At 41.0% G+C, this 16384-nt stretch overlaps 1 protein-coding gene across 1 annotated transcript in view; it reads right to left on the reverse strand.

Moving 5' to 3' along the window:
* Nucleotides 1-354: 354 nt before the first annotated feature.
* LOC133350363 (ras-related protein Rab-21-like) overlaps nt 355-16384 on the reverse strand; it is a 32911-nt gene continuing 16881 nt past the window's right edge. The window contains 7 exon segments of the mRNA XM_061564669.1: nt 355-632; nt 634-668; nt 1701-1789; nt 5804-5858; nt 7386-7449; nt 8965-9072; nt 16166-16225. Of these exon segments, the coding sequence (XP_061420653.1) occupies nt 531-632; nt 634-668; nt 1701-1789; nt 5804-5858; nt 7386-7449; nt 8965-9072; nt 16166-16225 (513 nt within the window). The 3' untranslated portion in view covers nt 355-530.

Here is a 16384-nt window from a genome sequence, read left to right on the forward strand (position 1 = left end):
TCGCCCTTTTTACAACAGGTCTTAATGCAATTAAATCGCCAATTTTTAAGTAAGAGTCCGAGGCGCCCCACGTTAGGATGTTTACAGAAAGATAAACACGCGGTGCTTGCTCTGCCTTAATTTATTATTATATTTTGACATACATTTTTCAGGAAATTTCATTGGCTAAACTTTTTAATTTAGATTGTAAATATTGTTTCATGTTCAAATGTCAACACGTATAATGTTGATGTATAAGCTGTTCCGCAAAGCGATGAGGCAGCTGCACTGCGCGCACTGCTTACAAATTGCTTACGTCTATGCCCATCAAGATTCTCAAGCCAGATTCTCAGGCAACCGACTAAGCCAGATCAGCATCACCCCCCACACTTGAGATTCACGTCGGATAAACGACGGATGAGCATTCATGCTTGCTTGCCAGTTCAAGCACTGTCGGTGAACATGCATGGAGCGACTTCCAAGTTGTTGTAAAAAGGGCCCAATGGTGGTGGAGGTGGTTGTTGAGGAAGGAGGAGGAGTGTGGGACGGGCTCAGGAGGAGCAGCAGCCTCCGGAGCCTTGCTGCTGGGGCTCGTCGTCTACGATCTGCACCCCGCGCCGCGTGCTGCCGCCACGGGACGCGCCGTTCCCTTTCCGCACTCTCCTCCGACTGCGCCGTCTCCAGCATTCCTTAAACACACACCGTTGTTATCATCATCGTAGTCATTGTCGTCATTGGAATCCCAATCACTGATGTCCCTACTTTAAAAGGATTCCGCAGTGGCGAGGTGTTAACTACCTCGCCTGGTATACAGAAAGTCGTGGGTTTGATCCCGACCCTGATGACTGTTGTATATTTGGAGCTTGCGTGTCTATCTCCCCATGGTTTGTGTGGATTTATCTCCGGGGCCTCCGTTTGTTCCCTCCACATTTATAAACATGCATTGAGGATTTGGCTGCTATACATTTACACGTGATAAGCCACATCGTTGAGCTATCGTTTGAAGCCAGGTTGCTTCTGAAAAAGAGCTATATAGCTCAGTGGACCTTACCTGGTAAAATAAAAAAGTTTATATAGACTTTTTAAAATATTTTGATACCATTACAATATGGTCACATAAATATAACCGTTCAGCCAAAGGTCTTAGTGTGTTGATATTTGCATTGCATTTGAGCCGTTCACCATTTGGCATTCTCTCGTCTAACACTGGCGAGACAAGGCTATAAAGGAGGCCAATCAGTTTCAAAGACAATACATATATTATAAAAGCACATTTGTTGCATGTTTTACCACATGCATGTGTGGTTCATGCAGATGTTTTGCAATAGGTGCCCAATTGGTGTTTGAACCTCTTAACACCTCTTGTATTATGTGGGAAATTGACAGTGGGTAACCTATGGAGAGACTGGCCCCTGCTTTTAGGAAAGTAAATTTATAGCAGTGGACAAAGAGTCACCCAATCCTCATTTGACCATGCAGGCACTTTGACTTCAACATGAGACAGTGGGAATCTCTTGAGATGATTTCCATATTGTCAAATGGCACAATAGGCTCAGGATCTATTGTCAACATCAGACTGTAGGGCTCATAATTATAATAAAATAATAATATATATTCATCATTAAGGGAACAATATACAATGGTATAGGTTTTGATCAGCACTTATATTCTCAAACAACCAAAGAACATGCATGAGATATTTTTTGGAATAGCTACTGTACTTTTGCAAAGGTCCAGAAAGAGCTCTTCGATGCCCTTGTTTTGTTTGGCGGATGTATGAAAGTGCTTGGCTCCTACTGACGTTGCGTACCTATGAACACAGGCAAACACACAGACATTAGGTCATAGCTTGGGGAAAATGCTCGAGTAATTGCTGTAAGCACTCGTATTCAATGGCCAATAACGCGAGAGTGTTGGAGTAAGCACCAGGCCCAGATGGCGTAGCATTCTCAGCGCTGGTTTGGCACACTGCACCAGGTCCCTCAAGTGGGACACAGGGGGCGAGGCACATGCTAAATACAGTGAGATATAAATATCCTCTTATGTTCAGGCATATTCATGCCTCATTTAAGCTTCTGAATCAAATTAACTTGAATGTAGTCGGTGCTATTTAGTGTGGAATCTTAATTAATGGAAATACTGTTCCAGGTATTGCTCGATTTTCAAACGTTTAGTTTATGGAATTTGCATTAATGCGATTGACAAATAATACACTTTTCGATTAATAAAATCGAATTTCCGCATAAACAAAATTTCACACTGCACCCAGAATGCCACGTCATCCATCCACGACAGCATCATAGTATCCCGACAGTGGAACAGGAACATCTCCACATCACCTTTTCAGTCATTACGACATGCGGACATTTTGGCGATTTCTCTGAAATGTTTCGATTTAAAGCTTTCGTGACTGCAGGGATTCATCTTCTTGGTTCTTTCGGTAAAGTCACGTAGAAGGGAAGTAATAAAATAATAAAAATAAAACATAATAAAACAATTCTCACGACGTTTCGGCCACAACGCAAGCAGCCGTCCTCAGGTGAAAACCAGGTCCGCCGAGGCGACAGAGTCTGAATGAAACAGCACACAGGCTTAGAGCATATATATAAGCTGGGCGCATTGACAAAGGAATTTGCATATCAACAGGAATTTAGCATATTTATGGGAAATGCAGGAATGTAATTAGTACTGCATATGCATGTGCATTATGCAGGATTAACAGCATCAAAGGGAGCTGCAGTTACTGCTGCTGCAGCAGTTGCTGCTGCTGCAGTTTCTGCTGCTGCTGCAGTTGCTGCTGCTGCAGTTGCTGCTGCTGCTGCACTTGCTGCTGCTGCTGCACTTGCTGCTGCTGCTGCAGTTGCTGCCTTATCCATTTTAATATAACACTATGTATTATTCTACCCACCCTAATGTGTATCATACTGCTATATGTTTACTGTACAATTACGACACCATACATTACTCTGCACACTGCACCATGCCAGTGAGTGGAACGCGGTCTGAAAGTCACCGTTAACGTGAACACAATCAGTTAAGATCCGAAATGGTTTATTACGTCCTTCCAATGATTGCTAAGCCAGAATCCATCTTCTCGGTTGAAATTGTCTCTGTGTTTGTATATGTGGATCGCCTCATGAACGAATCTCTCATGATAGCCAGATGGCTTGCAGAGAACCTCTGTCTTGGAGAAGTCAATGTCATGTGAGCCCACTGAATTGTAACAGTGATCTGCCACGGCTGAGGTGTTTGTCCTACCGTGTTTCAGGTCTGCCTTATGTTCACGGATGCGGTCCGAGACATGTCGTTTGGTTTCTCCAATGTAACTGCTACCACAGAGGCAACTTAGTTTGTAGAAGCCAGGGTACTGTATGTCTGGAACCACATCTTTTACAGACGGGACCAGATCACGGATTTTATGTACTGTGTTGAATCGGACCTGGATCTTGTGTTTAATCAGGATTTTGGAGATCTTTTTTGTGACCCCAGCAATGTAGGGTAAGGTGATGGTCTTGAAAGGCTCCTCAACAGGATCCTTCTTGATGGTTGGAGTGATGGCTTTGCGGATATAAGGCAGACCTGAAACACGGTAGGACAAACACCTCAGCCGTGGCAGATCACTGTTACAATTTAGTGGGCTCACATGACATTGACTTCTCCAAGACAGAGGTTCTCTGCAAGCCATCTGGCTATCATGAGAGATTCGTTCATGAGGCGATCCACATATACAAACACAGAGACAATTTCAACCGAGAAGATGGATTCTGGCTTAGCAATCATTGGAAGGACGTAATAAACCATTTCGGATCTTAACTGATTGTGTTCACGTTAACGGTGACTTTCAGACCGCGTTCCACTCACTGGCATGGTGCAGTGTGCAGAGTAATGTATGGTGTCGTAATTGTACAGTAAACATATAGCAGTATGATACACATTAGGGTGGGTAGAATAATACATAGTGTTATATTAAAATGGATAAGGCAGCAACTGCAGCAGCAGCAGCAAGTGCAGCAGCAGCAGCAAGTGCAGCAGCAGCAGCAAGTGCAGCAGCAGCAGCAAGTGCAGCAGCAGCAGCAAGTGCAGCAGCAGCAGCAAGTGCAGCAGCAGCAGCAAGTGCAGCAGCAGCAGCAACTGCAGCAGCAGCAGCAACTGCAGCAGCAGCAGAAACTGCAGCAGCAGCAGAAACTGCAGCAGCAGCAGCAACTGCTGCAGCAGCAGTAACTGCAGCTCCCTTTGATGCTGTTAATCCTGCATAATGCACATGCATATGCAGTACTAATTACATTCCTGCATTTCCCATAAATATGCTAAATTCCTGTTGATATGCAAATTCCTTTGTCAATGCGCCCAGCTTATATATATGCTCTAAGCCCGTGTGCTGTTTCATTCAGACTCTGTCGCCTCGGCGGACCTGGTTTTCACCTGAGGACGGCTGCTTGCGTTGTGGCCGAAACGTCGTGAGAATTGTTTTATTATGTTTTATTTTTATTATTTTATTACTTCCCTTCTACGTGACTTTACCGAAAGAACCAAGAAGATGATTCTCTGAAATGGTTGGGATTATCAACTCCCTATACACACCACCATGGAAATATGATACAAGAAGAATTCCTCATCGCTCAGCATAGGGGTGTTTAGACAAGTCAACCTTCAAGGAAAATGTTACTCAAGCAAATTAATTCAGGCAATGCTCCAAATATGGGAATTACATTTGCACACAGTAACCATCTAATTGCTGAGACGGGGGGGGGGGTCTCAACCTTTTGGGGGTCTTCAGCTATGCAAGGAACACCGCTCTATGCTATATTAAGGTGGCAATGGTCCATTTCTCCAATATTGACAGTACGAGTTGTGTTTAAGGTGACACAGAAAGGTACAACAGGTGAGGGGGGTCACTGCGAGGTGACCGCTATCTCACCCAAAATATGGAACACAAAAGCAAACCACCGTCGTCTATGCTCATTCAACGGAGGAATATCAAAACTACACTAAATCAGCCCTCTCATCGTGGCTAGTAGACCCCGACATTGGCATTTAGATCCTGAAACATATTGCGATGATATGAATGAAAATAAAAACATCGTGTCAAAACTGACTAAAGTGTGGGAGTGGTTCAAGTTGCTGCATTCTTGCACTTTGATGAGGAGAGTCCATTGAACCTCAGAAATTTTGTTGAAGAAGTACATGTGGAGATTTACAGAGCCCTTATGTCAATGGACTGCTGGCTGTAGGTCCCGTCACACCTGAGTGGATCATAGGGGCTATTTGACTGCTCGCAGAGTGCAAAATGATAAAAATGTAAACTCCTTTTCAAGTGGAGGATGACAACTAGACAAGCGAGTACTTTAAGATTTGATGTAAGATGTGACATTACACTCCGAGGTATAGAAACTTCCTCCAGTCTGCATTAGAGAGAAAGCTGTCAACGCAAGCCCGATCTCACCTGAAAATAAATGCCCCCAGCAAGAGAAGAGTGGAATGAGGAATATCACCAGAGCATTCGTGGCATTTTCATGGCTTATTATTTTTGCGTATAATTCGTAACGTGTCATGCAAGTGTATTGGACCCCTTGATTATGTAGAACTAATGAGCATAAACTATAGCAAAACAATGACGCTCATATGCATTCGACAATTGTGTCTGAAAATATTCTGCCGTAAGTGAATAACAGCAAAAATCATATCGTTGGCTGTTCTCCAACGATAACAGGATTTACAGTGAAAAGGGACGTTTACAAATAAGAGTAAAAGTAAAAATGTATCTTTAAAGTAGAGAAAGCACAGATATCTCCACGCATTAAATATTGTTTATTTAAGTACTCACTCCTCAGCTTCCTCCACGGACACATGCCTGTCTTTCTCAAGGTCTACCTTGTTACCTGTGCACAAAACAAACATCGTACATTTACAAAATGAATGCAGCAAGCTCAAACACCATTTTATACAGGTCACAGGAATGTGCTTTCATGATTTACTAGGCAAATGACACATTTGACTTGCCATACATCATTCTAAAAATTATTCCTCTGTTCGTATTTCTTTGCTTAATATTGTAAAAGGGCTTTTCCCTTTGTTATGAATGTATCAGCAGCGTTTTGGAGCACTCAAATCTGCATACTTAATGGTCAGTCCTGTACCAAAAGTTTGTGGGCCGAGTTGGAGATAGCTATGTATAAACTATTTGCATGTTTTACCACAAGCATGTGTGGTTCATGCAGACTTTATGTCTTGTGATAGGTGTCTGTGGTGTTTGAACATTTTAAAACCTGTATTCTTGCAGGAAAGGATAATAAGCTAGTATTGTTTACATCGTCTTGATAAAAATAATAAAATAAGTAACTATCAACGTATGAGAGAGAAATGAATGTAAGAACATTTTATAAATATTTTAATCCTGTTTACATACATTGAGGGCTTGTATATTGTGGAGGTATCCACGTTCACAGCTACTGAATTGAGGTGTGGCTTAACACAGCAAAGGGTTCACATCATGTATCATAACAAAGGCTTCTCCATCAGCGTGGCATTTCTTATTACACTCGGTTTCAACCAATGGAAAACTGTTCATTCGTCAATTCAATAAGCGTCTATTTGTAATTGTATTTTTAAATGCCCTAGTTTTCTCTAGACCCCTCAGTGAAAAGTACTATCACCATCTCAATAGTTAGTCACTTTTCACGATTAAGAAGTGCCAATGCACAACATGTCAACCCATTACCCATTTTTTCTGCTGTAATGCAAGTGGCTACTGGTGACAGCGATCAGTTATATGTACGTACGTTTAACTTCTTTGCACCGTACGTTGCTAACTGTGCTAATTAGGGTATTGTTGCATATATACTGAAGCTCACAAGCAAATAATAATGAATATGGGCCTTGTTGCTAAAAGCTTCCCACATACCTTAACATCGTATTGGTTAAATGCAGTATGCTAAGGCTAAAGACTGTCACGCGTTGCTCTTCTTTTAGCGTGCAGATATCTACTGAGCTGCAATCAACTTAAACATTTGGAATAGTTTAGCCCCAATTTGTGCGCATAGCTGATATCGCATTGTTTGAAAAATCCGAGTTTAATTTGAGCCTCCACTAGCATAAACTTCAAAAATATATTTTGTAAACATTCTTGTGAGCTCCTGTTTCATTTGACATTCTGCATAATTAAGCACACATACAGTATTACCCTGCTTACTTAATTATTACATCAACAGGAAGGTGCAATAAATGTCTCATTTTAAGTTAAGATGAAATACGTCAGCAGAACTTTGCAAGGGCTTTTATACTATACTTACCACACTCTACCCTACTTTACAATCATTCACGGAAACCAGCATGCACGCAAACATGATTTGTATCCTTTTGGATGTTTTGTATGAGTGTCTGAAATGTATGTTGGAACAATGACATACCTACTATACATAAACAGATGTCGTTTCCAAGCATTTTCCTTAATTCTTTTACCCAGTTTTTGACCTGCAAGAAAAGATAGAAGCACAAACATACATGGCAAATGTAATTTGTAATACATCACACTATCCAATTCAAAAGCATTGTGCTGCAATTCATTTGTACAACGATTGTAATGGATAAATAGACTCTAAATGAAAGCAGAGGTGGTGCATTGGTCAGCCTTACTGTGCTAGGAACCCATAAATCCAAGTGAAATTATTGGATATAGCAATAATAATAATATCTATTTTTGATAGAGTGCCCTTTATGCCAAGTGTCTTAAGAGTCCTTCACACGTGACAAGTGATTCATATCTTATGTCAAACATATGATAGGGCAATTAATAAGTAAGGGAACAAGTACAACAGCAGAAATCTCTAATATATTTATGCATGCAAGTTTAACGTCTTTCGCACCGTACGTAGCAAAGTGTACTAATCGGACAACTTTCCACAAAACACATACTGGATAATATATAATAGTTAATTCTGGATAAACATATAAAATAAGTCAATTAAGTTCATGAGACACAAATATAGTAATTGCATTGTCCTATTTAAATATACTTATTTGTGATGGGTCACTGTGCGAGCATATGGTCTTTGTGCGAGTCAACGGGTCTCTGTGCAAGTGCATGGGTTGGTGTAAACTCGTTCTCAAAGAGCGTTCTCAGACAGGAGTGGTTTCACAATTGCTGTGCCTGGAAGCCGACAGAAGATTTACAACGTAGACATTAATTTATAGCTGCTACTCAATCTATAGCCATACGAAAGAAGAATATAATGTCTATATGTCAAAGTATGAAGAGGGTAAGTGTGCTAATTTCCAAAATACTTTCAATTTCTAAAATAATCCCTAATAGGAATGCGTGAAATTATAATGAATGAAAATTGGGTAATTATACCTATCATGCTTATTCCTTTCAAAATACAGTAGTGCTAAACATAACTTGAATTCCAATTAAAATGTAAACGTTATGGTCTTAATTTTATTGAATCAGGAAAACTAGTTCTAGGCAACATGTTTGGAATAAAATACTTTATTCAAGTCAGTTATTAAGCATGTAAACATAGCAGAGATTACGTTTTTTGCATTTTATTAAGAGGTTATGACCCCAATATACAATCCGTGTCATGCACACATGTTAAATAAAAAAAAGATAGTTTCAACATGATAAAACCCAGCACCAACAACATGGGTAAGTCGACCTGGATGTGACAATTCTGTAATCAGATGACGACTTACCTGATAAACTGTTCAGTGTGTATTTGGCAGACTCCACAATGTAAATGGATGTAGAGCCTTAAATTGCGGTATCATTTAGTGACAGCACATTACCTAAAGTAACAAATTATGAAGATTAAATTATTAGTTAATGTTGACTTCAACAAGACAACACTGGGATCACGGAGACAGGTAGGATTCATTTTGGAACTGGTCTAGTTGAAACAGGTCCACACAGGTTCCATAACCAGAATTAAAACACGTGAATGTAAAACAGTAAATATGGTGGTTTACAGCTGGTGCGGGAAACGATACCTTCTGAAAGGAGTCCTCATCCGTGATGTCATACACGAGAATGGCTCCGTTGGAATCACGGTAATAGATAGGCCCAAGTGCGTGGAAGCGTTCCTGGCCTGCCGTGTCCTGCACACACCAGGTACAGGAAGACGCGCTTACAATCCAGTCACTGCCCATGCGCCCTGTCACTCAATTATAACACTTGGCACATTCACCGATCAATTAATTAATTATGTTGGCAGAAGTGGTCGAAAACTTTTCATGAAGAACTTTCCAAGAAGGATTTCCCTGGATCCATTCATGTTTACAGGATAGGGACAGCCGAGAATGGCGGAGTGAGATGAAAAGTTTGACTGCTTGGCAGGGAGTCTGCAATGTTGGCGTGGTTCAGTTTAAACATTTGTTGCAGTGCTAGTCCCACCCAAATGTATTGCTATACAAGCACAGACACTGTCACATTACACTACCTACTTAGATTGTGAAAAAAAATCCAAAACAAAAGGAAACAAATTCATAGAAAATGTGTTAATTAATGTATTCCAAAAGGAGACACTAGCATGAACTAAACAACTGAGATACCTGCAACAGCTATGAAAAGATGGCTTCCTGGCTTCCGATAATTTTTTTTTCACAAGATCGATGTGGGGCATGAGCATGACTTCACGATCCCGTACAAACCACACTGCATCATGACCCAGTCAGTGGGGGAAATCTCAAAGAGTGAACACAGCCGCACACCCTGGCATTTAGAACATAGCTGAGAGGATCCGTAATGTGGCAGTGCCAGTGCGTCAGTAAAAAAAAAGTGGAGTGGTGACTAGCACATCATAAATGTTATACTACACAAAAACACTACCGCAATAGAATAACATACAGATACTGATGTAATGGTATGTATTAGTATAATTGTTTTTATTCAAACCCTAATTCAGCGATGCTAAAGTTACAGCTGCCACCATGAATAACAATTACATTCCCCAAACAGAAGAGCTCTGCAGTGTGGAAATAAAAAAATCGTACGTAGATTTCCTTCAGCCATGCAGCAAAAAGACAAGCGAAAATAAATAATAATAATAACACTACTACATGTGCTATATGGAGGACAGAAGAAATGTGTGGCACTCACAGATAGGAAAAAAAAGCAGACAATAACATGGCATGGTAATCAAGGGACCGAGGGGTAATAGGCATGCGTCACGCGCTGGACTCGCGCAATTGTTTTAGGAGGAAGCCAGTTCTCAATGTGCGACCAGCACTGCCCTCCTGCAGTGTGTTTTAGGAAATAGATTGAGGATTTTTTTTCTCTGATATGTATTTATCTTGTCTAATGGGCTACCACGGTCTGAAATAGCGAGGCCAAAGTGCGTTGGGTTTACGACTGCATCGGTTGTTTTCACGGTTCAGTTGTGTAGCTCTCTTATACCGCATTGGTTGGCATGATTTGTACCCAGATTAAAAAAGCTCCACCATGAATAAACATTAATATTCAGAGATAATTATAGGTACACCATGCAAATACTGCATTGCATGTGCCCGGTTAATTGGTCACGACTCATACGTGACTGTTGGATGTTATAATGTGAAGTGATGGCCGTTTGCACAATCGTTAACACCTTGTTTGATTTTTTGTCGTATTGTAAAAGTTTGCTGGCTTGGATAATCCCTTCCAACAATTCAACACAAAATTATGCATCCCATTCAATCATGCTAGGGGAATCTGCACTTTCATGGAATTTGGCAACAATATTGTTCCATATATTCCTCTCCGAGACCAACTTGGAGAAAAATTCAAAGTGTGTACAGATTATAGCCCTTTTCATTTACAAAATCAAGTCTGGCAAATAACAGCAAAGCACCTGTAATGTCCCACCCTTCCTGGCAAAGGCGACAGCCACCACTAGCAGGGCATCCTTCCAGGTGTAGAGGAGTAGTATGGGGACGTGACGTCATACGCGCTGTGAGGTGCGATGACGTCATGTAACCTGGGGGTGCTTAAGGGGAGCCCCGTGATGAAAGCGGGGTCGTTGTGGGAGCCCGGAATGGAGAGCGGTTGAAGAAGACAGCCAGGGGTAGAGCTCAGGGAGTCTGGAGAGAAGCCGACTGTAGTCGTAAAAGGTGCTGCTCTCCTCGGTCGGTCGGTGTTGGCTGAACCCCCGATCCGACTCGAGTGAGAGCCCAAGAGATTGCCGAGGCTAGGGACAGAGCTGAGGGTCCACATGAAGGACCGAGTGTAGGGCACCTACCTCTGGTGGAAGTTGTCACCAGTCACCAACCGTTGTTAATAAACCGACGCAAGCGCTTACTTAAAGACCTGCCTCAGCGTCGTAATTCAATACACAACATAGGCAATGCACTTCAGGCAAGCCACAAACTCAAATTGGAGGTATTTGCATCCGTTATATATTTTTCCCCCGAATAATAATAAAAATACTCAACTAGACTCGTATGAGACCACTTCTCCTCCAACTCTCAGGCCTGTGAAGTTTTGTTCAGTTCTGTTAAAACTAAAAGATAGCCCGCACCATCCTCATATTTCACAGACTAAATAAAAATAAAACATGATTAATGTGAAACCCTAACTTTATAATATCCTAAATATATGAAAGATTACATTGAAACCAATCTATAAACGCACTACTCAAAATGAAACAAAAATGAGTGAAGTGACGAAGGAGCACAATACTACTACCCATGGCAAGTTTAAGAGCACAGTTGTAACAGCACAGAACCATTAAAAAGTAAGATAATACATGCAACTAAGGGCACGTAGCCAACATTAGAAGGGCCGAGCATTATTTGAATTGGTCATGGACGTGAGGTATCGGTCTAGTCTGACCTCGCGGGCTTTGGTGATCATCACCCAACAAGCGTCCATCCTAAAGCTGCCTCCGTGTGGAGATCCGATCCTTGCACATTCATCCATCACGAACACACTTATCTTCACTCAATGGTCCACATACATTAAAGGCAACAGTGCACGCACGAGCTGTTGACAGCTACATAGACACTACAACTCCTCGGTGTCGATTTTTTTTCCCTTTCAATAAACCATAAAAAAAACTGCATCGCACACATCCCCAGCACATAAAGAGAGCATAATAAAACACCTTGAAGCAAGACTAATTGGAGGGACATCCTTCCGGTGATGGAAACGGTCTGACACCCTGAAACTAATTAAACAATGCACTATGAAAGATAAATTATACAGACACAGAATTTATGGGACAGCAGTCTCTACCAGGCGATTTAAATGCTGTGCATATTAAAACAAATCCCCGATTGAAAATGCTGAGCTGCTGCAAATAATTTACTCGAAAAATATTTTCACATGCATGGAAAAACAGGGAGATTGATTTGAATAATGCCCCAATAAAAAATAGGCTTCAGCTATTCTTCCAAAATAGGGACTTAACACCGTGTTAAATTAAAGATCTGCAATCTGTAACAAAGCACAATGAGCTTAACATACACACCACCTTCATGAAAGGCTGTACTCCAGACTTATTACATATCATGTACAATCTGTTAAACTCATTATTTTTTTGGGAGTGGGGAATCTAATCCAACTTCCCTTTATCAGCTTCCACCCTCTTTGTTTATTGTCGCAAACTAAATCGATGTAGTACATTTAGGTCTCGAGAATGTGTCCGCGCTTTCACTCGCCTCTTCCAAATGAACCGATCTGCATTGAACTGATCTGCATTAATTTATGGCCATTTCTGCCACACTTTTGACTGTCGTCATTATAGCTCTTTGTGACTGGAACTTGAGAATGTTAATGCAAAATGGGAATTGTAATTCTGCTATATGCGAGTTTCTCTCAGAAGTTTCATGCATAATGTTAATTTGGACTACTTACTAGATTTCCAATGTATATAGTTATGGTTGTTTATTTAACCATGTTTATACAATTTCCCTCCTTTTGTTCTATTCAGCCCCTATAAATCGTCCCCGGCCATGTAATATGCTGGCAATATCACATCAGTCGTGTTGGCCAGGTCACCATTGAAAAATATATTCTTAGCTCAATGGGCCTTAGCCGATATAAACTTACTGACTGACCTGCTGAGTTCGTGTTATTCTTCTTTTCAGATTGGTGCTGTGTAGAAGTCGCAAGTGCAGTGGTAGATTTTCCAATTCACGGAGGTAACTGTATTGTTTCAATGTGCCTTTCATCAGGCTGTATATTGTTCTTGTAAAAAAAGGAAGCTTCAGATAACATTGCAAATGCTCCCGCTGCTGCAAATGCGTTTATTGTTGTGCCAATTCTGAAAGTGGTACGGTGTGTGTTCCAGACTTCAAGCAGTGTGCCATTTAAAATAAACATTCCCTTATGCGTGCATACACAAATATTACTATCTTTGTGCACTGCTTGGTATATTTTTTGGTCTCTAAACTTTTGGCCACGACTGCAATGTCCGGTGGGCGATACCCAGCAGTGGTCACATCCGCTACATTATTTGAAGGCAAATATCTGTTGCAATAAGGAGCTTGCCACCATCACAAATTTCTGTTTGCATGAGGCATTCATATTATTATCCACAAAGTAAACGTTGTTTGTGCGGTAACTACATGTTAAGCTAATTAACACTTTACGCATAATGGCTGGACGGACAACCACCTTTGCAATGGAATGGGATTTATAAGACACGTGAATAGCTGTACATCTCTAGGCACATGTGCACACAGTTTGTTTCACCCCTGTATCACCAGGCCTCTTGCAACCAAACATCCAGCACATGGATAGATAGATGAAATCAAATCAATATTAAACTGTTTTATGTCATTACAGAAAAAGATGTTACGTGTGATACTGCCAAGTATTATAAAATAATAATCATGAAGAGTTAATGTGGAGAAAGTCCATTACAAAATAACTAATGCCCCCTCTCGATACCGTTTTTTTTTATTTCACATAAACAAATAAATGTAAACTAAAAACAAAACTATAAACTTTTGTTATTTCACCAAGTAAGGCAGACTCAGCTATATAGCTCAAAGGGCCTTACTGAACTATCATTTGTAATCAGTCGCACAAACAATAGCTTAACGAAGTGGCTTATCAAGTGGAAATGTATAACAGCCAAATAATATAAATGCATGTTTCTAAATGTGGAGGGAAAATCCAGAGAACCCGGATAAATATCCATGTGATCACGAGAACATGCAAACTCCTAAAATACAGGCGTCAGGGTTGGGATAGAAGCCTCAACCTCCTGTATACCAGGCAAGCTAGTTAACATCTCGCCAACGCATTGGCCAGATGCCCTTCTGGGAGGGCATCTTAACAGAAGCAATGGTTCAATGCAAGTAAGATCTGAACAGATTTCAACAAGCAAGAGTCTTATCAGTTGCGAGAATCAGAGTCTGTATTTAGGCTGGTGGAATCTGATGAGCTATGAAGCTCTTTGTCCAGTAGGGGTGGGTCAGCGAGTTAATAAACAAATAGTACAAAAAACTGACATAAGAGCAAAAATGATGTTTTTTTAAGTAAGCAAGTCACTAACAATAAGTAAATAAAGAGTACAAGCACAAATTGTACAAGTACATATGTAGTGACTGAATCGGAGACACTAACAGTTGGAGGCACTCTGTTAATTAACACGCACCAACAGGTTAACTTCCAAATAAATCGTCTATAGTCGACTATGGTTCCCAGTCAGGACAGCTGGTAGACTGCCTGACTGGCGACACCGAGATGGTGAAGACGGACACGACGGTGAAGACTCCAGCAGCATGATGGGGATCTCACTCCAAACGACAGCCCCGAGGTCCCCTCTCGGGGCCCCTCTTATACTATCAGCGTGGCCTGGCTCCGCCCCCAGCATAAGTTCATCAACACACCAAGTTGAAGAGAAGGTATGTGGATAAAAATTATTGCCTGCTTGAGGTTTATAAAACAGTAACATTTTAATATGTTCTTCAGGGGACTGGAAACCCTGAACGTTTGTATTTGAGAAAACTTTAGATCAGAAAATGCTGTTTTCTGCCATGAAAATTAAGTGACAGAAGCAGAAATACCATGCGGAGATGTATAGTGACAAAAGCAGATGAACAACTGGTCCAGATGTGTGTAGATTGAGATAATCACAGAGCATGAGAGGGGGTATGGTGTGAGAGAGAAGCTTAGAGAGAGAGATAAACAGCACAAGAAAGACAGGGGAGAAATGAGCAGAGTAGGAGGAAGTGACAGCTTGAAATCCATGCTCATGTCTCCTGTGCCATCTCCATCTCTGCTTCTCGCTCCACCCCTCTGCGGCCTCTCACTCCATATATTTCGCTTCGCATTAACCCAAAGCTCACTTATGACAACACGTCACAGGGGACAAGTAATTTTAGAGTGCCAGGCCACATTAAAGGAAGTGGAAACAGACAAGGAGCAGGGAAGTGAAAAACTACTATCATGCGATGTTTTGTGACAAACGCTTGAACTACATTTGTTTTTATTTTGACATTTATTGTAGTGCTTTCCTTGAGAATCAAAATTATAGCACAACTTTATTACATAAGTTAATCCAGAAATTAAACACAAATGTTAAGGACTATAAATGAACACCTTTATAAAAGATAAGTACCTCAAATTGGCGGTGCCAGACTACTTTTCTGAGGCACTGGACCAGTCTAAAGTTTTGCTTTCAGCAAACTTGAAAGTACCACAATATAACATAATCGACAAACCAACTGCGTAACAATCAAACAACAAATTAACTCCAAAGCAGTAGCTTCATCAGCCAGTGTGGAATTCTAGCAGTGCATTCTAATTAATCTGCAGCACGTGTTGTGCTCAACTGGAATATGTGGCGTTCACAGTGCTTGGCAGGAGCCATGCATCAGCTATGCCCTGCCACTACCGCACAAGACGTAGCGGTGGGACCATGGCATAAAATCTCAACATCTTGCTTTTATTGTATTTTGAAGAACACATATCGTCGATAACACTGCCTTCAAAGGGAAAGTAAGCAGTAGGTGACGTTTTGAGCAATGGTCCTTCTTCACAGAGGTCAACCTCTCTAACCTCTCCGGCCTCTCTATGTGCTGTGAACGGGACCTTGCCCGAACATGTCACCTTCTACATACTTTTACTTTCAAGGGAGATTGACGGATTAATGCAGTGTTATTGATAAAGGCGTCATATTTTTGTTATGTGTTTATGGACTACTTACAATGCAGCATCACCAAACAACTCACTGTGCAATGTCTCAAATGCAATTATTCTCACCCAAATGGCCAGATTTACTCTTTTCCCAGCGATATTCAGTTTCTTGGTCAAGAAGGATGCCTGCAGGAGAAAAAATACACACATAATAAAACATGAGAATGACCAAACATGTAAACTTTTAAACAACGCAAAGCATTGAGTATCACTGCGCATGACAAACACCAGATAAATGCATTACGTTTGCAGTAAACTGTAGAATGTGGGAGAACATTTTAATTT

This window comes from Lethenteron reissneri, chromosome 33, assembly GCF_015708825.2.
Source record: "Lethenteron reissneri isolate LAM-NWPU_2019-01 chromosome 33, ASM1570882v1, whole genome shotgun sequence".
NCBI lineage: Eukaryota > Metazoa > Chordata > Hyperoartia > Petromyzontiformes > Petromyzontidae > Lethenteron > Lethenteron reissneri.